General features: G+C 52.2%; 1 protein-coding gene across 1 annotated transcript; it reads right to left on the bottom strand.

The window, feature by feature from the left end:
* Positions 1–169: 169 nt before the first annotated feature.
* COL6A1 (collagen type VI alpha 1 chain) lies at positions 170–23,324 on the bottom strand. Its single transcript, XM_054653051.2, has 35 exons — positions 23,085–23,324; positions 22,230–22,359; positions 20,399–20,599; positions 19,957–20,116; positions 19,700–19,822; positions 19,588–19,608; positions 19,384–19,404; positions 19,242–19,286; positions 18,931–18,984; positions 18,143–18,187; positions 18,012–18,038; positions 17,689–17,715; positions 17,549–17,593; positions 17,258–17,311; positions 16,683–16,745; positions 16,143–16,205; positions 15,927–15,980; positions 15,810–15,845; positions 15,584–15,646; positions 13,670–13,732; positions 10,406–10,468; positions 9,606–9,668; positions 9,442–9,492; positions 9,322–9,357; positions 8,703–8,765; positions 7,611–7,676; positions 7,203–7,238; positions 7,075–7,111; positions 6,310–6,318; positions 5,370–5,503; positions 4,189–4,298; positions 3,733–3,916; positions 3,358–3,532; positions 3,004–3,033; positions 170–2,251 (listed from the first exon to the last, which is right to left on the bottom strand). Exons 1-35 carry the CDS (start codon positions 23,191–23,193, stop codon positions 1,641–1,643), a joined length of 3,072 nt encoding a protein of 1,023 aa, XP_054509026.1. The 5' UTR covers positions 23,194–23,324; the 3' UTR covers positions 170–1,640.
* Positions 23,325–27,302: the final 3,978 nt, after the last annotated feature.

Below are 27,302 nucleotides of genomic sequence, written 5' to 3'. Positions count from 1 at the left end.
GAATGTCCCCACTGCCTGGGGAGCAAGTCACTTTGCAGAAATCTACAGTGAAAAACTGTGACAAGCCCCAGGACACAGATGTGTGGGGTCCCAAGGAGCTTTTAGAGATCTCTTAGGATGTAAAATCAAGACCTGGGAGGGAGGAAGTCAAGTCAGACAAACACCCAAAGAGATTGTGGAAAACAATTTATTTGACAAATTTCCAAAGTGGACAATTTTAGTAAAACACAGGCATAAAATAAAGCTAACTGGTACAATGGGGTTTTGGATACAAGGTAAAGAGTTTGGGGTCCTGATACCTGGCAGTCGCTGTTGGTTTCTCTGAAGTGCATGAATTCATAGCAAGAGCACCAGTGGAAGTGCTGAAATAATATCTCACCCAGCCAAACCACATTTTCAGTGTGGTACCAGAAACAACTGTGTAAACACCAAGGGTCCACATCACCCACATAAGTGATAGCACCTTTGTCAATATATCTTAGAGTGTGAGTCAAAGACCCTGGGAGATGATGGCAGCCTTTCACTTGACTTCTCTGGGCTGAGGATGAGGCCTTAATTCAATATATAGTGCAGTTAGTGGGTTTTCCTAGGGCCCAGGTGCCTAACTCCTAGGTGGTCCTATAGAAACAGTACTCCAAGAGAGTTTCCTGGGAATAAGTCAGCTTCACTCTTTTAAAATAAAAAAAAAAAAAAATTAAAAATTTAAAAAAACATCCCACTAGCTGGGCTCAGAGAGATTTTCCAGAATGGAGCTTGACCCATAAAACAAGTTATCAGGTTATTCATGAGGTTCCTGGTTTCACTGTAGGACCATGAGATCAGGAAGTGAAGGAGTGCAGTTATGTTGCTTCTTTTAAGGGTTTCCCCCCTCCTGAAAGGCTGCTGCCCATCTTTCCTTTGGTTGGTGTGTAGCCTCCCTGCCCTGAATGGGAGCATCAGTTCTGAGGGATGCTTCACCACCCACCTCTATCCCAGCCCTGGGAAGTGAGTGTCCCATGCCCTGGCTCTGGAGGCCAGACACGCTTGCACACAGCTTGGGTAGTGCAGTCCAGCCCTCCCTCCTCCCCAGGCATGGGAGATATGAACTAAACTTGCCAGCTGTGACAACGATCCCCTCTCAAAGCTTGCTGAAGTGTGAATATTTCACTCAAAGCACAGCATTAGGTTAGGATCATGATGAGCTGGGCAAGTGCTCAACTGATATGTGAAAGAGAGAGGAAATGGAAAAAAAAAAAAAAGGTAGCTCAAAAGAGAATAAACAGCCTTAAGAGGCCAGGCTAGATCTTAGTGGTACAAAAGCCCTCATCCTGATTCTTGGCAAAACCACAGTGGGATGAGGTTGGTATTTGTGTTCTAATGGCTTATTGCTAGGTGTGCTTGTATTTTCCTTCTGTGGGGAGGGAAGGCAGTCATGGGCAGCAAGGGAATTTGAGGATAACAGAATAGAGACACAGATGATGAAGCAGAGAGAGAAGGGAAGGGACTATGTACAGCCAGGCTGTGGCACTATGGTTATCTGCATAGATGTAAATTCCTCAGGTTGGTCAAGAATAAGGTTAAATATTTTTTTTGCTTTGTTGGTTTTCCTTTTTAGGTGAGACAGAAGCAGCTATGGCCTTGGCAGAAACCCACCCAGATGCTCAGTCAACAGCTATCTTCCTGGACACAGTTTGGTAGAAGACACCACGCAGCAGAGAGGTGTAGTCAGGCACACGGAAAAGGTGCCGCTCCCCGTAAACCACATCGTAATCTGCACTCTTCCCTGTGACCAGGACACGAATGTTGGGTTCATTGGCTTGGCTTCCCACTGCCAGCACATAGATCTCAATGTCAGCCTTCTGTGCATCCTGCACAGCCCTTTCAATGGCCCTGGCTGTGATCCCTTGGGAGTGTCCGTCAGAAAACACCAGCACCCTCTTCTTGGCCGCAGTGCGGGCAGAGCGCCGGTACATCTCTGTGATGAACTGCAGAGCAGAGTTCACGTCCGTGGCATCATTCATGTACTCCATGTTGTCAATGGCCTTGGCAATGACCGTGTAGTTGTACTGGAACTGAGTTTCCACTTTCTGCTGGTTCCGGCCGCTGTACTGCACTACCGAGATGCGCACGGAGTCGTCAGTAGGCTTGCTGGCCTCCAGAAACCGCCCTGCCAGCCGCTTCACGAACTTCTTGGTGGTCTCAAAGTTCTTGCTCCCCACGCTGGTGGAGCTGTCCACCAGCAGCGTGATGTCGGCTGGCCCAGTGAAGGTGACTGCAAGGAGAAAGGTCCAGGGCTTGTTACACTTTGACTCTTCCATGGAAAGCCAGTGAAGTCACTGGCTTGTCTCACAGGCTTCCTGTCTTGTCAGACTTGGGAAATCTCCATTCGTGCTAGCTTTCTTTCCCCTGCCCCAGTGCTGTCCTACACTTGTCCTTTCACCCATTCATTCCTTCTTTTATTTGGTTTAGGATAGGCTGTACATGTTTATTTGGCTGAGATAATCTAGTGACTCTTGTTTAAACACAGTGGCTCTCCCTGTGTGTCTGGGGAACCACTTCATTGTCCTCACTTCCCTTCTTTCCATGGAAATTCTGAGGACTGATTATGCTCCTTTTAATGGAGGTGTACTCCATTAAAACCCCCCCTGTTCTCACTTTTCAAGCACCTTTCACCAATATCCCTGCCACAGAACTAATTTTGCTCATGCTTCCACTACTAGATAGTAGGAGCAGGTAATGAGGTCAGTTGCTAAAACCTGGGAGGGTTGCGATCTTTCACAGCCTCCTCTCTAGGTTTGAGATGTCAGAGAAACAACCATCTATGCTTTTCCCCAGCTGCTTTGGGCTGGTATGTGTGTGTGAGAGACCCTGAGAGTGTCTGACAGATCTTGCTCACCTCTCCAGACCAGTAGCATCCCCATTGCAAGAGGTGTCCAAGCTGTGCATCCCCACAAACAAAAGCTCCCACTTCCCCTATCACACCACCCACAGCCCCTCAACGTGGCATGAGGAGTCAATACTCACTTGGGCAGGTGTAGTCAGGACATTTTTTCTCTGTTAAGAATATAAGAGAGATTAATGTCACCAGCTGGCCCAGAAAAACCACTTGTCCCACAGATCCACAGAAGGGACAGAAGTTCCCCTCCAGAAGGTGAACACCCACCTTTGCCATCTGTGCAAAGGCTATAAACATGCATGAAAAATGGTGTGGACAGACATGTCCTGCAGCAGGTGAGGATGGGGACCTGACCACAAAGTATTCTGAGACACAAGATACCCTTGTCCCTGTTTAAGAGCATGACTGAGGGGACACAACGGAGGGCATCCTGCATCCCTCACCACCTTTCCCATTGCCTTCAGCCACTGCCTTTCATCCACCTTGGCAGATGTACGAGGTGATGTTCTGCAAGAAGGTGTCATCCAGGAGCTCAGCATAGTTGTCCCTTTGAATGGACAGTCCTGGCCTGGTTGGTCTGCTTAAACAAGCAATGTCATTCAGGTGATCTGGATTTGGAGGGTTCCGGAAAATGTCACCAATCCCAAGGGAAACCACCTGTGGGGAAGTTCAAGTCCATCACTGGATGCATTCATCATCTAATGCATTCATAACTGTGTATGCCTGCCACTTTGTGAAAGTGCTTCTAGTGACACCTGTGCCCCTGCCCTAGCCTTGTGTAGCAAGGACATGGAGACGCCTAGAGAGCCTGCACTGTGCCACACAGCTGCCGCATGGCAGGTCCCCCATGCCCTTACCGGGGTGACATCACACAGGGAGTTGAGCGGGGTGGGGTCCCGCAGGGTGTCAGAGCGCCCGTCTGTGATGACGATGGCCACGCGCTTGTCGGATGTGAACCTCCGCAGCAGGTTGTCCTTGGTGAACTGCAGGGCCTCGCCAGTGTAGGTGCCCCCAGCAATCCACTGCAGGTTCTTGACTGCCCTGCAAGGACAGACACCAGTGATCCTGCCAGCCCTGCCCATGGGTACTGGAGGAGTAAGAACATGGCTTGTGACCAGGCAGACACCCCCACATGAGGATTTGGGTGGAAAACTGGCGAGCTCCTTATTTTAGCCTCAGCACCACTTACGATGCCACCAGACTCTACCTTCCACTAAAGGACATCTAGATCATTGCAGCTGCAGGAGCTGCTGGCCTGGATATGGAGGATGGGGGGTGAGTAGGTTCCCCTGGGCCAGACCCCACAGACTCACTGCTTGAGTGCTCCAATGTTGTCAATGTTGGCATCCCCCATGGCCACCAGCTCCTGTGTGTTGTCATGGCTGTACTGCACAACGCCCACTCGGGACTCCCCAGCTTCAAACTGTGGGACAGAACAGAAACCAATTAGGGGCACATACCTCAGGGGAATGCAGAGTCTCAGAATCCTGTTGATGGTTTCTCCTGCCTTTATGATGCAGGCTCTGATTCTCTTCTGCCTTATTCTGGGCAGGCAGAGCCCCACCAGGAGTGGATGCACATTGGGACCAATTTGGTGAGAGTAAATGAAAAGGAGACCCAAACCTAGATCTCACAGCTCACTGGTCTCAACAGAAGCCACTGGACTCTAAGGCACATGGTAGAATTCTTGGGATTGTCCTGTGTGAAGAGTCAGGAGCTGGATTTGATCTTTGGGTCCCTTCTAACTCAGGGGATTCTATGGTTCCATGAGAAGATGTTTTCAAGACTCCTGGTTTTCTTCGAACACAGTGGTTTTGCTACCCAGCTCTACCTTTTCTGCTTATTACTGGCTCTTTGCCATCCAAAAAGCCCCATGTATCCCCACCACACTAGTATTCAACAGCAGATTATGTGCTTTAGATGTGGCTGGTTATACCTTCAGGAAAGTCTGGATCCTCAACAACCCCTCAAATCACAGAGGTAAACAAAACATACAGCAGGTTACCAGAGAGGAGGCAGGAAGAAGAGCAAGCATTTGTGTCCCTCTTCAGACTGAGAGACTCACTATGGGGACAGTATTGCTGGGTTTGGGCTGCAAGGGTAATTTTTATTAGACTGCTTAACTGGGTGACCTAAATCCAAGCTTGGGAGATGGAAACTTCCAACATACTCCAGACGCCTGAAATGCTCATCAGAACAAGGGAGAGACTGAGACACTGATTGATCAGGCTGATTGAATGCTCAATGCACCATCTGCTCTGGGACATAGAGGAAACAGAGTCTCTTTTGCCCAAATAGAGTGAAATGTCTATTTTGGGACAAGGATCTGCTGTCTAATCTCCATCACTTTATGAATTTGGGAAGACCCACCCCCAGATTGAAGCCAAGCCTGGTGGAGGCTTTTTGGAGTGGGGGCACCTCCCCATTTTCCCACTTGCAGTGAAAAATAAGTGAGTGCACACAAGGATTTCACAGCACTCAGTGGAAATCTCACCTTGACCCGCTCATCCTTGCTCAGGCGGTCGATGACTTTGATGATAAAGTCCTTGGCAATCTGGAAGTTCTGCAGGCCAATGCTCTCTGAGCTGTCCAACACAAACAGGAGGTCGACGGGACCACAGGTGCACTCTGGAGCAAGGCACAGGAGTGGAAGCACATGTTTTTCAGGGAAGCATTTCTAAAGGAAGTAGCTGATGCCTGCTGCAGGCCTGCCCAGCTGGGTGCCTAAGCCCCAAAGCACGGTGTAAAACAATGCAGGAAAATAGCTGCATAGGAGACTTGAGAGCCAGTTTACAATTTTTCCCATGTGCATTTGCTTCCTAATAAGACATGCGGCATTTTCAGGCTGTGAGCACCCGTAAACCACCCAGTAATTATTCCATAACCCATTCCCTCATAAGCCTTCTCATTTCTTCCATTCACCCAGTCCAGCAGGACAGAGGTGGCACTGGTGGGCTGGAGGCTGACTCAGTTTGCTCTCTTCTTTCTCATTATTGAAGAATATAATGTGCCCTTGGCTCTCCTGTCAAGCTTTTGGACTGCAAACCCAACCTATCAGGGCAGCATCATGGAATAAAGCCCAGCACATTCCTCTGCTGACCAGCACAAGATTTTGAATGAAGAGGAGAGAACTAGATCCACAGTGTGCCCAGAAGAGACGTCCCAACTGTAAAACGGGCAGAGAAAATCCACCCTGCTGGTACACAGGGCACCTTGACAGCTGTTTTCCAGTTGCAGAACCCAGCCACATCAGCCTCTAATCTGTGTGGCACTCTCAGAGATTGCTTCTTGCCCTCCCTTGCCCAGCTCATATCTGGTTCTCCCCCGAAGGCTCTCACTACATCTCCATGTAGTGAGAGCAGGGAGGGGAGGGGTGCAAGGAAGGAGAAGGACTAGCAAATGTTTTCAGAGCAACTTTGCCAAGTAACACTCACCACAGCAAGCTAGAGGAAAAGGGAGAGAAAGAGACAACATTAAAATTCTTGACAAAAGGATTTTTCACACCCTAATGCAGACTGCAGGTTTGTGTCTCTGCAAACCCACAGACACCTGGCCTGGACAATCCAAGCTCATGGAGGTTTCTCTCCCACTTGAAATACCCAGATTCTTTCCCATTTCAGATTGTGATGCCCTGACCTGGAGCACCACACACACACACAGCTCTGTGTCTGCTGATGCACATGCTGATGCATTCTTATTTAAACAAAAATAAAAGCTAAGCAAATCACCAGAATATAGAGCTTCAAGTCAGTTCTCCATGTACCCTGTGTCCTTCCAGCACTTCATTACTGGCCATGGGCCAGAAGTCCTCTGCAGGAAATATGTGCTGCTTCTCCCGATGGCAGGACACCCTAAACCAGCCCCCCGCTTCCCAGGGGGGAATATTAGACCATGATATTTAGGGAAAAAAAGCATTGCAAAATGGGCCACTCAAGGACTTCTACACAACTTTTCTCATGTTTTCCCTGTACAGAACCACAGACAAACCAGTCTATGCCACATACAAGTGAGACACAGTTGTATGAGCTACTCTAGAGATGGAGTTGGAGGTCTGTGGATCAAGGACACTTAATTGTGGCTCATGAAAGTGGAGAGATGCCCATGGATGGCATTTCACTGCCTGAGGACAGGGAAAAGCAGCTGCCTCTTGCTTTGCAAGGCACTGAGCAGGGTGGGAGGAGAGGTACAGGGATACTCACAGCACATCTTCATGATGATGTCCAAGATTTCACATTCCTGAAAACAGAGGAAAAGAAATGTTTGATTAACAGCAAAAGCAATGCATAGAGCAGGCCAGCAGGCAGCACCCCAATCCTGCCCCACTCACATCTGGTCCTGGAGGCCCCACGGGTCCTGGTGGTCCCTGTCAAAAAGATGCACAGAGGAGTTACAGGAGCAGTCAGTCCTATCTGTGGTGTACTCTAATGGTACCTTGCCAAGTAATGCAGAGTTGTGAAAAGCCTCTTGGCTTCCCAGTTGCTGTCCCTTGCACTGGGCTTGGAGAAGGAATATCTGCTTGTTTGCATGATTCCCTGCTGCTGCATGGAGGTGGAAGGAGGAGATCCACTTCCATATGTGCCACGCACACATAGGTGGGAAGGCAGTGAGCACACACAGTGTGTGCATGGCTTGGTGTTCCTCCCAGAGCACCCAGAGCATGAAGGGATGGAGGGATGGATGGAGGAATGGTGGGATGCATGCCACTGGGACCAACCCTGACAGGATCCTTACTTACCGGAGGACCTTCACGTCCCCTGTGGCCCTTTGCTCCTTTGATGCCACTGGGCCCAGGGGTCAGGTTCTGGAATGAAAACAAAACCAAAACTCATAAATCTGTGTGTGTCAGGGGGCAGCACTAGTGCTGCCTGGGGGTCTCTGAACAAATCACAAATGGGATGGGACTGCTGGGGAATGCATCTCGAGCTGTTTATCTTCCAGCATCACTCTCATTACATGGTTATGACAATGGGAAGATGCCAGCAGCTCACATCCCTGGCAGCAGACAAAGAACTCAATGTTACAACTCACTTCAAAAGTTTTTTGACCAATCACACAAAACAAAAGCATATTGACAGTACTTCTATCCAAACACTATGAGCACATGTACCTTTAGTTAAAACAATGCTTGCTTATTTAGAATACAACACCTACTTTTAAACCTTAAAATACAATGCACAGAGCTCCATTATTAAGCTTAGAACTTCCTAATATCTCACTAGATTAACTTTTCTGTAGCTTAATGAGTTATTGTATCCAAGCTTTAATACACAGACCATTGTTCTATTCATCCTTACTTTCTACTTCTTATATAACTTTTCTACTGATGAATCTTATGGCTACTGCTTAGCTCTAATCACAGTCCTGCTATCTCTGAGGCCTGCCTTTCGCAGCTTTACCAAAACCCTCTGATTTTAAGGATTCCCACACAACACTTTTCCCTCCAGATGTCTGATGAGCCCTGCTTCACCACTGAAGTGTTATCTGAGGTTGCTGTACCCAATTAAATGAAGACTTGGAAGGGACACTGGGTAAATCTCCCTCCATGGGCCAGTGATAAAGCTCATATCACCAGTGCCATCATCATCAGTGCCACCTGGAAGCATACAAAGCCTTGCAGAGGTGATGCTCACCTCACCTTAACAAATGTGCAGGTTTGCCAGCTGTCAGACACAGAATGAACACCTGCAGGGAGCTCCCATTGCTATCCATCAGTCACTGCTCAGAGGCAAAGGCTGAAGATTTACAAAATCTGATGACCTCTGGCCCATCATTGCCCAAGGCTCCTGCACTGTGCTCATAGGAAGAGAGGATTCACATGATTACTCACATCATTGCCAGGGTCACCAGCTTCCCCTTCATCACCTTTAGGTCCGACATAGCCTTTTGTTCCCTGAAAAACAGTATGGATGAGTCTGCTGCGTGACTAGCTGTTGCTATTGTGGTGAAGTTGGTGCTGGCATTTGGTGACCTCATGAAAGCTGGTTTGGGACAGGGGTGGAGAGCAGCACACAGGCTCCCAGCACCAGATTTCAGTGCTCTCGATGACGAGAACTTCTTTGGTGGCTTTCACTGCTACAGAATCACGGAATTGTTTAGGTTGGAAAAATCCTCTAAGATCAAATCCAAACATTAACCCAACACTAAATCAATCCCTCAGCATAGCATTATCCAGCTCCCTGGGTGACATTCCCAACCCCAAACTCTGGCTCTGGGACTGCTTCAGAGAGCACCCAGCACAAGCTGCTGCCCCTGGGTGTTACAGCCAGAGCAGGACACTTCCACTGGAAGCATCCACTGCAGGGAGAGGTGGGCAGAGAGAAAAGAGGGTTCTGGAGATGCAGGTTGCTTCAGGTAGCCCATTCCAACATGCAGCTGATGGAGAAGTTCCAAGTGCCAAACCACCAGCAAGGGTAAATCCTGTGTAGCCGAGGAAGCTGCACACTTACGTTAATGCCAGGGTTGCCTCTGTCTCCTGGCTGCCCCTGGGGATGGAGAAAAGGAACTGTGTTAGGTTGGACAAGTAGACATAATGGTATTACAGTTTCAAGGCAGCACAAAAAACTTACTGGGGCACCTGTGAATCCAATTGTGCCATTCCCAGGAGGACCATCCTCCCCCTGGAAAGGAAGGCAGACACAAATGAGATAAAGAAATGCAGACCCCCTCAGATAGCATGGCAGCAGGATGCTGGTCTCCTTGGACAGTGTATCTCCCCAGCAGTATCACTCACCCTTTCTCCCATCAGCCCAGGGTCCCCAGGCAGCCCAGGTGCTCCAGGCAATCCCTTTGGACCCTGAAAGAGGCAGAAGAAGGAGTCAAGCATTGCACATCATCATATGAGCTGGGAAAACAATGACTTCTGAGGCAACCAGCTACCAAAACGAGCCCATTGTGGAGGTGTTCTGCTTATACAAGAGCAATGTGAGGATTGATGCCAGAAAGTTCTTTACTCAGAGGCTGGAACAGGTTGCCCAGACAGACTGTGGCTGCCCCATTCCTGGAGGTGTTCCTGGCCAGGTTGGACGGGGCTTGGAGTAACCTGAAATAGTGGAAGGTGTCCCTGCCCATGGCAGGGGGGGGAACAGGATGAGCTTTAAGATCAGTCCCAACCCAAACTAGGATTCAAACTAGGATCAAATGTTCTAGGATTTCTATGTAAGCCAACAGCTATGCTTGGCTTCCATTTGCTCCCCACCCTGGGGATCAAACCTGCTGCTGGCAGATTCAGGTGGCTGCCCCCAGACAGCATCTTCCCCAGCTCTCGTGATGGGAAGCTCTGTGGTTTGTGGTGTAGCTATAACCTCTCCAAGAAATGACCTGAGGGAGGTGGGGGAAAAGGCAGCTGTGGCCTGAAGGACCCATGGAAATGCCTGGATGTGTCTGCCGGGAAGCCAGTACTGGAGCCTGTACCAATAGGTTGAATAGCATTGCAGTATCCATGGGATTTGGGGAAAGCCCTAATGGGCAGCACCTGCTGCACATCCCTGCATCCCCTCCCTGCAGAAGAAGCGATGATGAAGCAGCACTGACCTCACTGCCAGGGGGGCCATCATCTCCCCTGTAGCCTTTGGGTCCTGAAGGTCCAGGCTCACCCTAGGGAAACACAGAAAGTTCTCTCAAAGAGGCTTTCTCTTGCTGCCACTCCTGCCCTGAAAGGGCTGGTTCCTTTGTTTTGTGGTTTGATGGGTAGAGGTGCCCATTGGCAAGTTAGGTCCACCTTGGAAAGCCTCAGAATGGACCTATAGATGAGGGTGAATACTGATGGGGAGGTGCTTCAGGAGCCATGCCTGGCTTCTCCTTTTCCTCCTTCCTCCTTTAACACTATTTTCTCTGTGAAACCCTGTGGAAGGTAGATCCCTGCTGAGCATGAACCAAACCCAAAAACTTTCTGAGCTGAGGTGCAACACTGCAGGTATGGGCCACACATCATGTGCTTTTAGTGGGAGCTGAGGCCCCCAAAGCCATCCCTCTCTTTCAGAGCTCACCCCACTAACAGAGGACCTGGTGGGAAGAGGACCAGGGAGGATGGGCAGATGCTTTCCAGCATCAAAGCACAGCTGTGTGGCACAGTGGCACCTCATCAGCTGTGACACAGGTGCCCCTGGAGGATGGTCCTTGGTGCAAGCACATCACCCTGAAGGTGACACAAACCTCCATGTGCCTTCTGGCTTGGACAAGTCTGGGTCCCAGCCAGGGTGGCTCTGGGGAGCTTCTGTTCTCGGGAGGCTGCAGAGCCCTGGCAGCGTTTTCTGGAACAGACCAAAGCTGTCACGCTGCCACATCCCATCTGGGCAGTGGCTGCTTGCTCCACCAGCTGCAGGGCTGGCCAGAGGCACCACGAGACAGGAGAGGAGGCAGGAAGAGTGCTCTTTTCTCTGAGAGCTCTGCAGATGCCCAAGGGAGCCCCTCCACCTTCTACTCAGTGCTCACAGCCCTTTGCAGGGTTTGCTTTCCAGGAGGTGAGATATGATGGTGGACAATGAGTGGGTAGTGATGCTCTGCCATCACATCAAATATTCAGGCAGCATTTTGAGTGGAGCTGAGTGTGCAGCCAGTCCTCAGGCAATGGAGAGGACAGAGGGATGCAGAGACCTGGTGCTGAACATCCATACATGTCATACATACCCTTCTCCCAAGGAAAGGTGTCCTTGTGGGTGCAGAAAACTTGAAATAGCACAGTGCAGAGCACTGAACTGCTTCAAGGCATGTGACCTTATTTCTGCACAAAAGCCCAGAAGAGAGAAATCTTGGAAGGAAGGACAGGAACTTGTGATCCGTCACACCAGCCAAGGCTGGAGCCACGGCACCCTTGGCTCACACTTGCCACTCTCATCCTCACTGCAACCACACAGAGCAAATCCCTCATGGTCTTGAAGGAGTTTATGATGGATGATGCAGGATTTTGGGTGAGTATATCTTGTCCACTACTTCTCTGGGTGCAGCAAGCACGTGACAGAAGGGATGGGCACCATGGCCAGGAACAGAGAAGGGCCATCAGACCTGTCCCATGAGGCTCAGGGAAAGAGCGTGCTGGCCTTCAGCTTCTCTCAGATAGAAACAGGATGAAAGGAAGTCATAGGTTAGCGGGAGCACTTTCCCCTTGCCAAGAGAAACACACTCCAAGGTCCAGAGCTCGCAGATAACATGGCTTGAAAAATACTTGTGTTTGCCAAGGCCCCACTCTTACCCAAACCTAATTACACATTTATTTTTAATTTGGACAGACACAAGCATTTTTCCTCAGCTAATGGAAAAATCATCCTCACTTTGCAACTGCTGTTCAAATCTCCCTGGAGTGGTGGGAGCAGTGGGGCAGCCTCTGGCCTGGGGAGGCACTGGAGCTGCTTTTATAATGCTTCCCTCTCTGACAGGGGTTTTACTCAAGTTCAGTGGTGGGGAGGGAAAACTGGTGGCCCATAGGAGATGCCATTCTTTCTCCTCTTCCTCCCCAACAGGAAAGGCTGGCTGGAAGTAGGATCTGTCCCAGCCTGGCTCCCCACTATGCTTGCATCAAATTTTTGTCTTCTACATGGTCTTTCTCCTGCCTTGAATCTGGAACGTGCCTTTACCACACAGAGGTAGAGGCAGCTGGGGCTCCAGCCCCAGCCTCTTTTGCTGGCACCAGCTTGCAGCACTGATCAGTGGATCGTTACATGCACACATCTGAAGAATTGCTTTCCCACCAGGGCCACCTCCCGAAAAGACACCTGAGCAAGCTGGATTCTGCCAAACTCTCTCTGCACAGTGCAGGTCTGACATGGGGGTCACCCATGCTGGGGACAATATGAATGTAACAGCCCCCCCTTCATGTTCTGCACTCCAGATCTTCTCCAAGGGCTCTCCAACACTTGGCCAGGAGAAAGGAGTTTAAAAGCTGTCTCACATCTGTCTGCATGCTGGCCTCCATGCTTCACCTCTTGTGGGAGTCCTGCTCTGCCAGTGTGGGAGTGTTTATCTTGATACATTCCTTTATCTTGGGATCCATCAAAACTCCGATGGTGTGGGTAGAAGGTGAGTTGTCCTACAGAGCCCAGTTCAAGGGTGATGTCAAAGTGTGCTTGCTCAGGTGCAAAGATCCTGTTGGCCATTGCAACCAGTGCCATGGCCATGAAGGAATGACCCAGCAACACCTCCAGACCTCAAGTTATCAGTTGGGAAGAAGGAGCCTTCAACTGTGCAGGGGACAGAAGCCTTCCTCAGGCTGGAGATGGTCAACCCCTGCTCTCCAGCAAGTCTGTGGAGTCTGAGATCTGTTCCTTGAGGCACACAAACCCCAAGCAGACCCCAGAGCAGGAGGGTCACACCTTGCAGTCAGCAGACTTGAGGAACACTGGCTCTGGGAGAGGCTGTCTCTGCAGGATGCCAAGGGTGTCAGGGATACCGCTGGGGCCATGTGAGGATATCCTCATTGACACAAGATGTGTCACTGACACCCCTAAGTGAAGTGATCAGTTTCTGGCCCCAGGCCTGGACATTTTGTGTGTGGCTGCATCTTGCACTCGCCAGTTTCCAGTTCTGTCAGATGTGTTGGCATCTGTTTCCATGGGATTGGGAAATGGTGTGCAGGTTGTTCTGCTCCCAGCCCAGCAGCTAAGTCTCCATTTTTTTGGTCCTATTCATATCCCGGATTCTCATAGAAATCCCTGCCCTTCTTCACCAGCTTTGCTTCCTGGTCTAGAAGATGCTGAGAAGTTGCCCCAAGATGCTGTGTCATTAATTAAACTTCCCATCCCACTCTCTCTGATGTCCCAAACACTTCCATCCAAGATCCAGAAGGTTAAACCAAGCTCTTACCTGGTCGCCAGGTGGACCGAGGGGTCCTTCCCGCCCTTGGTCACCAGGTGGTCCTGGCTCTCCCTGAAAACACACACAGAGGAGCAGGTGTGGGTGCAAAGGGACCTGTGTGCAATGGGGAGCAGGGGTGCAGCACCCACAGTGGGATGGAAATGCAGCCATCCAAACAGGCAAGGATTTGAGGCAGATTCAGGAATTGAGTAGGGAGCTGTCAGAGATGGAGGAAGATAAAGACAGGCTAGTGTGGCCACATTGAATTCAAGAAGATAGCCCTAAGAGGAAGGCTGTGTGAAGCTTGCATCTAGGGGACATTTTCCCACCCATTTTGTGCCACAAAAGCAAAAGTGTGGAGAGATTCGTCTTTTGCAGATACACAGAGCTGGCCCGGGGCCCAAACTAGCCACACTCAGCACTCATGGCTGCTCTTCTAGAGCAGCTCCTGCCCTGGGCAGTCTGCATGGGGAGGAGCACAGCTTTCAGGATCCTGCATCCTTCCTCCAGCCTGCCATCCTTATGGAGCTAAGGGGATTTCCATGGGAATGAGGCACAGATGAAGAGAGACACCCTCACCTCTCACTCCCCTCTCCTTTGCTAACACTCAGAGACCTGAGCCAAGGCTCTTTGCAGAGAACTGATAGGACAGTAGGGCACAGAAAACCTGAGTCTCAGTGGTTTTGCACCCCATCAGTTCCAGTAGAAGGAAATACCCCATGGACAGGGCTCAGTTCTCTTTCACTGAACAGCCTTCCACAAATCCAGCAGAGCTGCATCTCAACAGGGCAGTGTGACTGCCAAGCCGAGGCTGGCTCTGCAGCACCTTCCTCATCCAGACACATAGCCAGGAACTAACAAGTCAGGGAGGCAGAGGAGAGAGGAATTTGGGGAAAGCAGTTGAGAGGTTGGTGACCTAAAGCTGTTGTTTGCAACCTAGAAGCGTCCAGATGCATAAGCCAAACAGCAAATATAAAACCCAATTTCCAAATGGCCCTGAGACATTTCTGGCAAGGTTGCACAGCCTCATGCTTGGACTCCAATTTGGAAGGAAGCAGCACATCGTCTGCTGAACAATTTAACTGCAGGACGCTGGCATGCCTTCATCTCCCGCACATCTGCCCCGCACACCCCGTGCAGTAACGCTGACGCTCCCTGAGCAGTAAACAGGAAGGGGGAGGCTGCCAGAGGCCCCCTCTGAGCCAGAGCTGCCCTCTTCCAAGGCAGACCTTTGCCCCCGTCCAAGCTGGTGCTGGGTCCTCGCTGTCCTTGCTGCAGGGACAGGAAATGAGTGGTGCAACAGTGGACGGGATTATGGGATGCTGCTGTGCGATGCTCTGGCTCCCACCACCCCCAACCCGCACAGAGCGCCCCTTGCCCCTCCCTATGACGTGTGGCATGGCTGTTGCTTGCCACATGTTTGTCCTGGCCTGCTGAGGGTTCCTGCCTGTCCCTCCCACGCTCACGCTTGATGACTCACCCCAGCAGGCTGGAAACATACTTTCCTAGTGATTCCCACTCAAAAGGGGAGAGAAGAGTGTTTTCCCTTCCATCCATACCCACTCATGCTGCCCTGCTGCTGATTGTACCTGTGCCCTCCTACCCGAGTCACTGGTAGCTCACGCAGCCCCTTTCCTCTTCATTAACTAGTTTTCCAGTTGTGAGGAAGGAATTGACAGCTGTTCACTTGCTCTTGGCTTGCTGGGCATGCTCTCTTCTGGATTTTGGCTGTTTGGTGATCACCTGCCAGCATAAAGGGGCAACAGCAGATCCCTCCCAAACTGGAATGTCAAGGCACTGAGCTTGCCTGCTGGCCCAGATGCTGGTGGAGTTAGCTACTGGACACCTATTCCCAGTCCCCGGCTTCCAAGCATCACCCCTCTTGCAAGCAAATGTAGAAGGCTGCCCTGCGTGTGCAGTTACCGGCTGTCCTCTCGGTCCACGGTCACCTGGTGAACCTGGGGGTCCTCTCTCTCCATTGCTGCCCTGCAAAGAGAGGGTGGCATCACAAAATCAGGGCCTGTTCCCAGCAGGCCAAACCCCTCCTTCACTGCCCACCTCTGAGCAGGCTCAGCCCCAGGCCCCCTCCTCCTCTTCCAGAGGGTACCAGCCCCTGCCCTGGGGGTGGGTGAGAGGTGCTCTCACTTACCCGTTCTCCAGGAGGGCCATCCTCACCTAGAGCACCCTGTGGAGAAACAAGAGGGGTAGTCAGGGGGTGGGGATGGCCAGCAAGCACACACATGGGCATCACGGGTAGAGAACTCACCTCATCACCAGTCTCTCCAGCTGGTCCAGGCTCACCTCGGTTCCCAGGAGCTCCCTGCAAGGCATGGGGATGCACACAAGAAGTCAGACAGTTCTGGATCAAAGTCCTGCACACTTGAAGAGCTTTGGGCAAGCTCTGCTTCAAAGCTCAGGCTGTAGCAGGGGTCCTCTCACAGAGAGCAAGAGGATGTTCACACAAGGGTTCTTCTTCACCCACCTTCTCTCCAGGGTTGCCAGGAATCCCCTGTCGGCCAGGCTTTCCGTCATTCCCAGGCTCCCCCTTCACAAGAACACAAGGTACCATCAAGACTGCATCCAGCAGTGATTTCAGCTCCCACAGCACAGAAGCTGTCAGGAGCCACAGTGCACCCCAAGCCTCTTTCAGGGTTTTGGTGTCTCCCCATCCCAACAGATCCCTCCCTACTCCACTCCCAGTGAAAGCCACCTTTCCACAGCACTCCCCTGATATCTCAGGGATGCTTTATGCCAGGCTTGTGGGCACCCTCGAACTGTGGGCACACTGTGGGTGATGGGAGCCTCCTCTAGTGAAAAGGCCAGGTCGGACAGGGCTTGGAGCAACCTGGTCTAGTGGAAGTTTCCCCCTGCCGTGGCAGGGGGTGGAATGAGGTGGACTTTAAGGTCCCTTCCCATCCAAACCATTCTGATTCTGTGATAGTCTTGCCCCCAATCAGTGCAAGCAATTTCCACCTCTTCCTCCTGCATCCCTCCTCAGCTGAGGCTGGGCAGAGCAACTCACCTTTGCTCCCTTGGGTCCAAAAGCACCAGGATCTCCCTTCGGTCCAGGCGGGCCTTGAGCTCCCTGTTGAAATTAAAGGCAGTGTCACTGAAACCTGAACTGGTGACACCATCTGCAGGAAACTGGGCATGGACTGAGCATCCCAGCAGCCTGGCAGGCAGCTCCCAGTTGGGATGGATGGGAGGGATATGGTCAGAAGGGACTCCTGCACCATGGAGCTGTGCTAGCAATGCTGCACCCACATTGCTGAAACACTTCTGAAGCTCAGAGGAAAATGATGGAAAAGGTGGTTTTGGGCTGCTGTAGCTGGACTACAGTGACATTGGTGCCAGCACAAATGTGTCATCCTGGGAGCATGGAAAAGGCAGGAAAACTGGGAAAATGCAATGTCAGGTGGCCCCAGGGCAACTGAGGACAGCTTCCAGGCAAGGATGAGGCAGAGTGCCCCAGGGTCAGCCCCGAGGTGCCATGCCTGGGATATAAGCATCACACATTTCCAAGCAATCCCCTATTTCCACACACCATCACGGCAGAGCTGTTCACCTGCATGCAAGGGGCACCCACAGGGTACCTACATCGAATCCAGGAGAGCCTTTGCAGCCAGGTAATCCAGGGTATCCCGCTTCACCCTGTCAGGCAGCCAAAACAGGGATCCCCAATGAGTGACACTCCCAGGAAGACCCCATCCATCATCCCACACCCTTGGAAGGGACATTCCAGCCCCATCCCTGGCTGGCAGATGGATGGCCCTGCAGGGAGGGAACCCCACTGCCCCACAGGCTTCATCACCAGACCCCACAATGGTTTTGGAGGGGCAAAATCCAGGGTGTTCAGGCCAAGCAAAGTCCCCTGCAGCAGAGATTTACCTTCTTGCCATCAATGCCATCGATTCCACGCCTGCCTTTCTCACCCTGAAACAGAGTACCAGGATCGTGAAGTGATTCCCAAATTCCCAGTGCCTCCCAAACGTCAAACAGAGGAAAATGATGCAAAAGCAGAGTCTGACCTTGGCTCCTTTGGCTCCTCTTGAGCCCTGCAGAGGGAAGGACAGAGGTGTCAGATGTCTATGCAGAGCAGACCCATCCCCCCAACACAGTGCAGTCCCCACACCAGCTCAGTCTGAGGACTCAGGCATTTACCACTCCTCTGCACGCCACTGGATCCCACTGGATCCTGCTGGATCCCTGTTCTTGGCTCAGGCAGTGCCAGCAGGAGGGGTGGATGTGGGGGCGCATAGCAGACCCCAACACCACACAGCTGCAGGGCCAGCCCAGGATAACCACTAATGGGGACATAGGGATCTCTCCCAAACATCCCTGCTGTCCTCACCTTTTCTCCTCGGCTTCCTTTGTCACCCTAGAGAGGAAGGGAGAAAGGGAAATGGGAGAATGAGAACACTGGCAGCACAAAGCCCGTGGCCCATCTCTGAACCACCTCTGTGAGCCTGCAACCCCACATACCTTCATTCCTTGGTAGCCAACAGGTCCCATGTCTCCTGGTCTGCCCTAGGGGACAGAAACACTGTGTAATAGATGCAGATACAGTCACCACCACTGGACAGCATCCCCCCAGACTCTTGATATGGGACTCAGCTGCCATTCTCTCACACAGGAGCCTCTCCCATAACTCTGCTCCTTGTTTTTCTAGTCTGAGAGCATGGGATCATTGTGGAGAGCCAAGAGGACTTGCCTTCACCTCCACCATCTCCAGCTCTTCATGGAGGTGAGGGAAACTGGGTGCTTGGGGACATGCCATTTGGGAGGAAAGGGAAGAAAACCCTTGGGAAGAAAAAATGCATGGCATGGGGTTTCCAGTTTGGGAGCACACAAGACGGGTAACTGCATGCTTAGGTGTGTGGGAGAAATGTACCTCCCAAAAATAAGTGTGCCTAGTAAAATAAAAGAGGGAGGAGGAGGGAAATAGTTTCCTCATGCTCTCAGGTTATTTACCAAAGATTTCCCTGTAACACTGCTGTGCTTGTGTCAGAGGAGGCAGGAGGGAGCCCAGAGTCCACCCCTGGGCTGGCACACATGAGTCAGAGACATGTCCTGCAGGAGGGACGGCTATTTTGGGTGAGGAACAAGGAAGCCTTGTAGCAAGAGGAGGAGCCTCCCCACTGCACAACATGCATGACTGCACACCCCATAGAAACAGGATGATGCTGGGGAGGATGCATCCGAGAGGTCTGGCCACAAGCAGCCAAAAAACAGCCCCTGTGCAGAGTCACCAGGGCTGGTCCTTCACTTACTGGGTCTCCAGCCTCTCCTTTCTGGCCGGGCAGACCTGGCTTGCCTCGTTCTCCCTGCAATACAGGAGAGAAACACAGTTAATCATCCCCAGGAACATAACGATGACCTGTTGAAAGAAGAGCAGGGAGGATGGGAGCAGAAATGCTCCATAGATAGAGGGAGCAGATGGTGCTGGCCATATGGGAGCATGGTGTGGGTCCATGCCCCACAGGTGATGCTGAGAATGATAATGATTCCAGGTGTCTGAGCATCCCCAGTGAGCCCATCCCACTGTCCCAGTCCCACAATGCAACTATAACCAATCCCTCACCTCATGGCCAGGGTCACCAGGAGGTCCAGGGGGCCCTCGGGGAGGCTGTGGGAGAGATGTGTGGGTTAGACCAGCCTGAGGCACAGCCTGGGACCACAGGGATAAGAGGGAAGGGGACAGGGCTCTCAAAAGCCTGACTCACCTGGCACTCGAAGGAGCAGCACTGCACAGAGGGAAGGAGGAAACAGCATTAGAGGAGGTGGCAGTAGCAGGGTCAGCCTGCACCCTGCTTGGGGGGGGCTTCCCAGGCTTACAGGGGTTGCCAGCAGGGCAGGGCTGTGCCACCAAGCCCCCCTAGCCATGGGTCACCCACAGGGGACAGGCTCAGTCACAGGGCGACACTCACCAATTGCTCTGTGTTAAGTTTCTGCAAGACAAGAAAGCAAAGAGAAGGGATTTAAGAGGGACAGGAGGGCCTGGGGAGGGGGCGGGCTGGGGAGGGCATGGACAGTGCTCACAATCATGTCAATGATGGTGTTGATGGTCTCCTCCACATCGATCTCCCGAGTGGGCTTCAGGCTGGTGGCAGTGAAATTGCGGCGGTAGGCATGGTCTGTGGCAATGATGTTCAGCCGCTGGTCCTGGGGGTGGGGAGAGCAGAGTGAGACCTGTGGGCACCTGTGCAGGCTCTGAGTGCCCCTCCTTTGTACCCTGGGGGTCCCATGGTCCCACTGGTGACCCCCTGCCAGGAGCATCCCTGCTGTGTGGTCCCTACCAAGTGGTTGGGGGAGATGGCAACAGAGAAAACTTTGATCCCCAGGAGTTTCGCTTCATTGGCAGCATCATCCAGGCCTCCACAGGGCTCCTTGTAACCTTCCAAGGGATGTCCATCAGTCACCACAATCAGGTATTTATTCTCCTTGTGATGGGAACCACTGGAAGGGTTTAAACACAGGATTTAACGCTGAAAGAATTTAGCTGGAGAGGAGTGGTTGGACATCTGGGGACACTCACCCCAGACAGTGCCCTAGTCTGTGGTCAGGGCGTGGCTCATTCCAGCAAAGCTGGAGCAACTTGCCACCCCTTTCCCCACGCTGTGATCTCTTTTCCCAGCCTGGGGACAGCTCTGCACAATGCACAGGGATGTCCCAACCCTCCACCGACCAGAGCCACACCACCCCCATCCTGCTGTGCCCGCTGCAGCCTCGCCGCCTGACCCAATGAGCAGCTCCTCGATGCCACGCTTTATGGCGCAGTCGGTGTAGGTGCCCTTCCCGATGTAGTTGACAGACGACACGCGGTTCTTCAGCTCGCTCTGCCCGCTGGGCATCGGCGTGAGGCTCTTGATGAGCACCACCTCGTCACTGTAGTGCAGCGCTCCCGCATTCCACACCAGGTTGCGGTCACAGCGGTAGTACCTGCACAGGCACACCAGGACACAGGGTTCACTTCGCTCACACCAGCACAGCAAATGCAAATCCTCTGCAGAACAGGGATTTGCCAGGGTTCCCTGCTCTCCTGCAAAGCTGGGACATGCTTCCCATGCAAAGTACACCATGGGACCCCAGGGTAACTTGTCCCATGGGTGGAAGGGCAAAGCGATGCAGTGGGTGGGCATCTGCAGGGATCAAACAGCTTGGCAAGAGAGGCTTCTGGAAGAGGTGCCAGGGGCTGGAGCTGGGCAGGAGGGGCTGAGCCAGATAGCCAGGTGTGTGTGTGTGCAAAGCAGGTAACCACCGAAACGTCCCGCAAAGAGGTTTTCCACTGCCAGATGTGTTAACATCAAAGAGGGATGCCTCCCTTGGAAGGATGCTCTGACTTGGGGAAGGATAAGTGCGTGTGTGTTGCAGCCCTGTTCTGTGCACTGACATATCCAGCACCTGTGACTCCCTGGGAAAGAAACACCACCTGTGCTTTGGCCATTGCCCCAAAAAAGATCTTTTCAGGATATGAGGGCCAATCCCAAAGGGATGTGATTTCTTTTTCAGTAAGTGGGGGCCAGTCCCAAAAGAGTGGTGTTGCACATCTTCTCTCTGCCCATCAGGAGCTGTCCCAAAGCCACCTGAGCCTTGTCCACTGCTGTTCCCTCTATCCCACTGCAGAACTGAGCCTGCAGGCCTGAACACAGGGGAGAGTGATGCTGCACTCATGGAGGCCTGGCAGGTTGCTCCCAAGCACAAGGCTCCTGATCACTCAAAGCCTTGTGAGACAACTCTTCTGCCTGGGCAATGGACAGGTGAGCTGCCCCCTCCTAACCCTCCTGAGATAGGACATTGCCCTTCCAGCTGGTGCAGCACTGGGACATCCCCACAGTGCCCCTCTGGGCACCAGCACACATCTCCTGCTGCCCTGAGGAGCTCAGCAAGACCCATGTGCCTCCAGCACTTGTGGTGCCCCTGTGCATCCATGGATCTCCTGCCCGCAGTCAAGCCCAGCACCACCCCCTCTGGGATCCAGGAGCTTTGGTGCTCCTGGGCATCCCTGGGCATTCCCTTGGGAAAGCCAGGGTCCAACCTTGGTTGGTGGCTGCAGAGGTGGGTGAGGAGAAGACAGATAAAGAGCTGGGGAATGGGGTGGGTAAGGGGCACCCAAAGCGAGGATGTGCCAGTGGCAAGGGAGGGTTTGCTCTGCAGCTCACCCTGTGAGTGCTGAATTTAACCCCAGAGGTGCCCTACTGCCACCCCTCCACCCAGGTGGTTCTGGGCCTGAGCACAGGGACCAGCATCACTTTGGCACTGCACAATAACCACATAGCCACCCAGAGGTGGTGGGGTTGGGCTGCCATGTCTGCCACTCCAGCAATTCCTCCCTTTCCTGAGGGTGGGTGCTAGCAGCCCTGTTAAAGCCACGCTGCTGCTGTCAGCACAGACAGAGAAAAAACCAAGCAGCTGAGTGCTGGGAGAGGGGGGAGAGGCTCCCATCCCCCTTCCCAGCATCTCTGCTTTCCTTCTTTTCTTCTGTGGACAGACACACAGGGGGATCTCAGCATCCCACCCAGCAGCAGGCTCCATCCCCAAAGCAGTCTGGATAAACCCTTGGGGGATGTACCTCTGGGTGAGTTTATCAATGAACCGGTTGGTGAAATCTTTCACTTGGGTAACCAGGTCCCCAAAGGGCTTCACCCTCAGGGCAACACTCTCCGATGTGTCCAGGACAAAGAACAGGTCCACAGGGCAGTCTGGGAAGAAGTGGAGAGGCAGGAATTGGCCGGCAGTCCTGCTGCATCGCCTCCCCCTCCCAGGCTTCCCACACTGCCCACCCCATTTCCCACTTAGCAGGCTCCTGGGATCTGGGCTAAGGGGAATACTTTCACATCTTTATCCCCTTGGCATCAAGAGTAAGCAAGATCACTTTTTCAGAAAACATAATTTTGTGTAATTTAACACTTTCCTATACTTTCTTTCCTGTTTCCATTCAAAGGATATCTTTGCAAGACCTATACTACTTATTATACCAAATAACATGCAGCTGCAGGAACCACTCAAAGAAATGAAACCAGTTTAGCAATCAATGCAATAAGAAAGTTAAAATTTTCTGACACATCCTGCCAAAAATACAATTTTAAGAAAGAGCAATAACATAAACTCCCCTTAAGAGCCAGCATCCAGCCAGAATAGTTCAGACAGCTGGATTGGTATCCGTTGTTATCCCCCTCTCCTGCATCCCACTGCTATGGGTAACTCCAGACCAGACAGAACCAAGGAAAAAGAGCCAAAAAACACGAAAGAGGGTACTTCTTGCAGATCCTCTCTAATCCTACACTGCTCTCCTCAGCAAGCCCAAACGTCCCGACAAATCTGTGGTGTGTCTACAGCAGAGGCATCCGTCTGGAGGGAAATAGCAGTCAGGCTTCTCTGCTGATCCTGGGAAGAAAAACCACCCTGGAAAGCATTCCAGGCTTACCTTCTGTGCTGGAGACTTGGGTGATGATTTCTGGGCGCTGAGCACATGAGCCCCCCCACAGGAGGCCAGCCGGGAGCAGCAGAGTGAGCAGAAAATCTCGCAGCCTCATGTTTCTCAGTTCAGATTACCATCGAGCTGGATCCAAGGAAATAAGCAGGGCAGGAAAACCCAGCAGCTGAGCGAGGCCACAGTCTGGAGGCAGGAGTCGCTGAAGATATTTTTTTTACTGCTTTCCTCTTGGTTTCTGTGGGAGGAAGAGAAGGCAGGAGGGTAAGGGTGAGGAGGAGACTTCTCCACCCTGAGGACGGAGGGAGGGATCAGGAGGTGTCAGCTGTGAGTCAAATTTAGGAAGCATTTCTCCTTGCCCTTTTCATGAATGTCACTATACCTGCAATGGCAGCCCAGCCACTGGTGCCTGGGACCCCCACAAGCCTTGCAGGGAGCCCTGGAGCAGGCAGTGCCCACCAGCTTTGGGGCTCAGGCTGCTTGCTGGAGCAGGGGAGCTTGGGACACCTGCCAGCATTTTCCTTTCAGCTCCTGGGACAAGAAAGCTGCGCCAGGGGGACAGGCATTCTCATCACATCCCAACCTGCAGGACATCTGGTCTGGGTTCTGCCAGGAGAGTCCCCACCATGCGGCACAGCTGAAGCTGGGGGCATGGGGGCACCATGGAGGCACAACATTTTTTGAGAAGCACTTTCTTCAAAGACTTTTGGAGAGACTCTCTTCTCAGTTTTGGAGAAGCACTTTCAGGGCTTTCTGCTCAAGCCAGTCAGGATCAAGAGAGGCTTGTTACTGAGGACAAACCCACAGGGTCACCCAGGATTGCAAAAAACCCTTCTCCTCAGGGCCATGCTCAGGGCAGGGAGTTGGGAACAAGGTCAAAGCTGTCAAGGCCAGGAGGTAGAAACAGGAGCACAAGTCCTTAGGGATATATGGAGATGAGCCTCTTGTCACTTGGTAAGATGGCAGGAGAGCCTGTGGAGCTCTACAGCAAGGCACCCCAAGGTGGGATTGACCATCTGCTCTTTATGGCCAGATCTGGAGATAGTCCTGGAGAAGTCCCAGGTCCTGCCAAACCCCACATGGGTGGGAGCATTAATTGCTATGGAGGGGTAGGGGGAGAGGTGAAGTACCTGAGGGCTGACCCTGGTACAGCTGCAGCTGTAACTTGCTCCCAAAAGCACAGGAGGGCACCAAAAGCTTTAAATAAAACATTTTAAAGCATAAAATAAAATAAAAATAAAGCATTAAATAAAACTTTGATGGCTCCAAAGAGCAGAGTCAACAGCACAAACCCAGCTGGCACAAAGTTTGCACCCAGGCTGGGCACATGGAGGCAGCAGGAGACATGCCACACTGGAGGACCATGGAGGGCTGCTGCCACCTCTCTCACCCTGCCTGTCCTCTGACAGCATCTCTGTGGGGATGGTCAGGCAGAAACATTGCAGGTTTGACTGTTGGAGGTGTCCCAAGTTGAGACAACTCAGAAGAACCCAGAAGCTCCACTGATTACAAGTTAAAGCAGTGGAGGACCCTGTCCACTCTACATAGGCAGATACATCAAATAATGATGCTTTGGATAAACAGCATCCAAAACCAGTGGAAAATAATCTGCAGAATGTGCTGAACTGAAACCTAACAAACCCAAAAAACTTCAGGCACACTTTCCACTCCAACATGAATTTACAGAATCACAGAATAAGGTGAGTTGGAAGGGACCGTCAAGGATCATCGAGTCCAGCCAACCACCCAGGCACTGAGGTGTGTGGGCTTTGCTGGGCAGCACATGTGGCACCAGGAGATGAGGGCACTGCAAGGCAAATTTTCACAACATCTCAAACCTACTGAAGATGCTTTCCCAGAGAGCAAGCATGCCCAGGGACAAGTCCTGCTGCCTGACACTTCATGGGGATCAGACCTGATCTGGCTTTCCAACACACCTCCTCAGGCTCCCACAAGGGAACTCTCCTAGGATTTTGAAAACCAGTCAGCAATTCCCAGAAAAGGTTTGCTGGGAAGGGATCTGTCTTCATGCATCAGCTCAGCAGAGTCATTTCCTCTTAGCATTCTCCCTTCCTCTCTCCCCTTCCCTCACAGGGGATTATCCCAAGAAGAAGAGCTGACCTCCCCCTCCCTGCAGGCAGGGAAAAGCAACCCCTGTTGGGCGCAGCTCTGCAGAGCTGGAGAAAGCTGGAGGCCAGCTGGCTGTGTCAGCAAAGACTTAATGATCGTGGTATGGCCTGTGCAAGGCGCCTGCTAACTGTACAAGGCCCGGAGCAGCTGCAGCCTGTCAGACCCCGTATGCCCTGGGGAGCTCTTCTCACCCCACTGGGGACCCCTGTCCCTGCCTGGAACCCGGGCCTGGCCCCCCCAGGGCTGTCATCAGGCATGGTGTTCCAGGAGCATCTCACCAAATCGCTGGACTGGAGAAGTGTCCGGCTTCCAAAGCATTTTAAATCATTGTCTTTTCCAGGTCTGTGGTGCTAAACCACGGACAACAGCCAGCAGTGTCCTCAGGACATTGAATAGCTATTTCTTTGGAAGAGCATGAGCTAGTTTTGCAGGAAACAAATCCACTCCCAAGTCAGTGGAACTAGCAGCATGCCACCGTGTCTCAAAATCCAACAACACATGCCTGTGAAGGATGTCCCCGTCTCCTTCCTCTTCAGATGAGGACAGAGAAATTGAGCCCAATGGCTCTGTCCCCCCTGACAAGAGCAGGGAACCTCCTCCATCTATCATCCTCGCTCTGGAGTGCCATGAAGATGGGCAAGGGAAGCCCCTCCAGGGAACCTAAGTGCCCCAGGGAATGGGTGTCCTCCTTCCCCTGTCTCAGACCACAACCCTGCACTAAACTTTCAGTCCAATTCCAGACCAAACTGGGTGCTGGAAAAAAAATGTACGCTTGAGACAGAATTTTTGCTTTTTCTTCTCCCAGAGATTGAAAAAAGAGTGAGTTTGCTCTGTTTTTCTGATATTAACTCTTCCATATAACCGTTTCTTCCCTTTAATCAAATTCACTTGGAAATGGAAAATAGTGCTTCCATAGGAAACATGGAAAGGTGCTGAAATTAATTCCCATGGGAGAAGCCAGGATTGAACCCATCAGTACACACAGAACCAAAGGGTGCTTTGGAAAGCAGAGAAGGACCGAGTGCCAGGTCACAGCTGGGGCTACTTTGTCCCCTCAGATGGTTCTGGGAGATGCTCCAGATAGGGAACACCAAAATTTCCCTGGTTGTAACCACACAAAGCACACCAGTGCCCTGCCAACTGCCTGAGTCATCTTTTTCACCTTCCACCCACTCCTGGGGATGTGGGCACCCAGTGATGGAAATGTTTGGGATGATGGATATTTCCATATGTCTGGTTACCAGGGGCTGCACCTCCCCAGACTGGCTGTAGGACCCCAAGCTGTCTGTCCCAGCCTCCATCCCAGTGTCCTCCCCATCTCTCTGCCCAGTCCTGCACCATAGAAGCAACTGTGCTGTGAGCCCAGTGCTGCACCAACCACAAACCCCACTGGAAAGAACGTGGCTTGTGGTGCTTCTGCTCATGATAATTCAGCTTTCCACAGTGGATCTCTGCAGGAGGAGGCAACAGAGAAACCCCTCCGAGCAGGAAAACATCACCTCTCCCAGAGGTGCCTTGGGAGAATCTCACCATGGCAGAGCAGGCCTAGGCAGCACCAGAGGGGGGTCTGGCATCCACTCACCTGCAAAAACACCCCAAGGAAGAGACAACCCATATTCCAAAACCCTTGATAGTCCTACAAAATGGCCCTTGGCACCCTCTCCTTGCTAAGGGCTCGAAGCCACCCCAGAAGACGCAGCCCAGCTGGGACATTGGTGCTTCTCCGAACCGCTGACCCAGCACGAACTTGCTGCTGTGCTGCTTGCCAGCTGCATCTGAGCTGGCTGGGGGGAGCCTTCCCTCCCTTCCAGTGCTGCTTGGGGATACACTCTTCCCTTCCCAAGCCACCTCAGGGGGTCACCACCACTCCAGTGGGGAATTCCAGCTCCCATCCATCCAGCACACCGAGGGTGTGAGTGTCCCCCTCCAGCCCACTTTACAGACCCCCTCCATGCTGGCACAGACAGGACACAGCATGGCTCCAGCAGCAAATCCACATCCCCACACCCAGGATGGTGCGTGCTGGGTTAATGTTTTCCCCATTACTTCACTCTGGCCTCTGTTCCTATGGAAAAAACCAAA

Source organism: Agelaius phoeniceus, chromosome 7 (assembly GCF_051311805.1).
Source record: "Agelaius phoeniceus isolate bAgePho1 chromosome 7, bAgePho1.hap1, whole genome shotgun sequence".
NCBI lineage: Eukaryota > Metazoa > Chordata > Aves > Passeriformes > Icteridae > Agelaius > Agelaius phoeniceus.
This window is presented reverse-complemented; position numbering and strand designations above follow the sequence as displayed.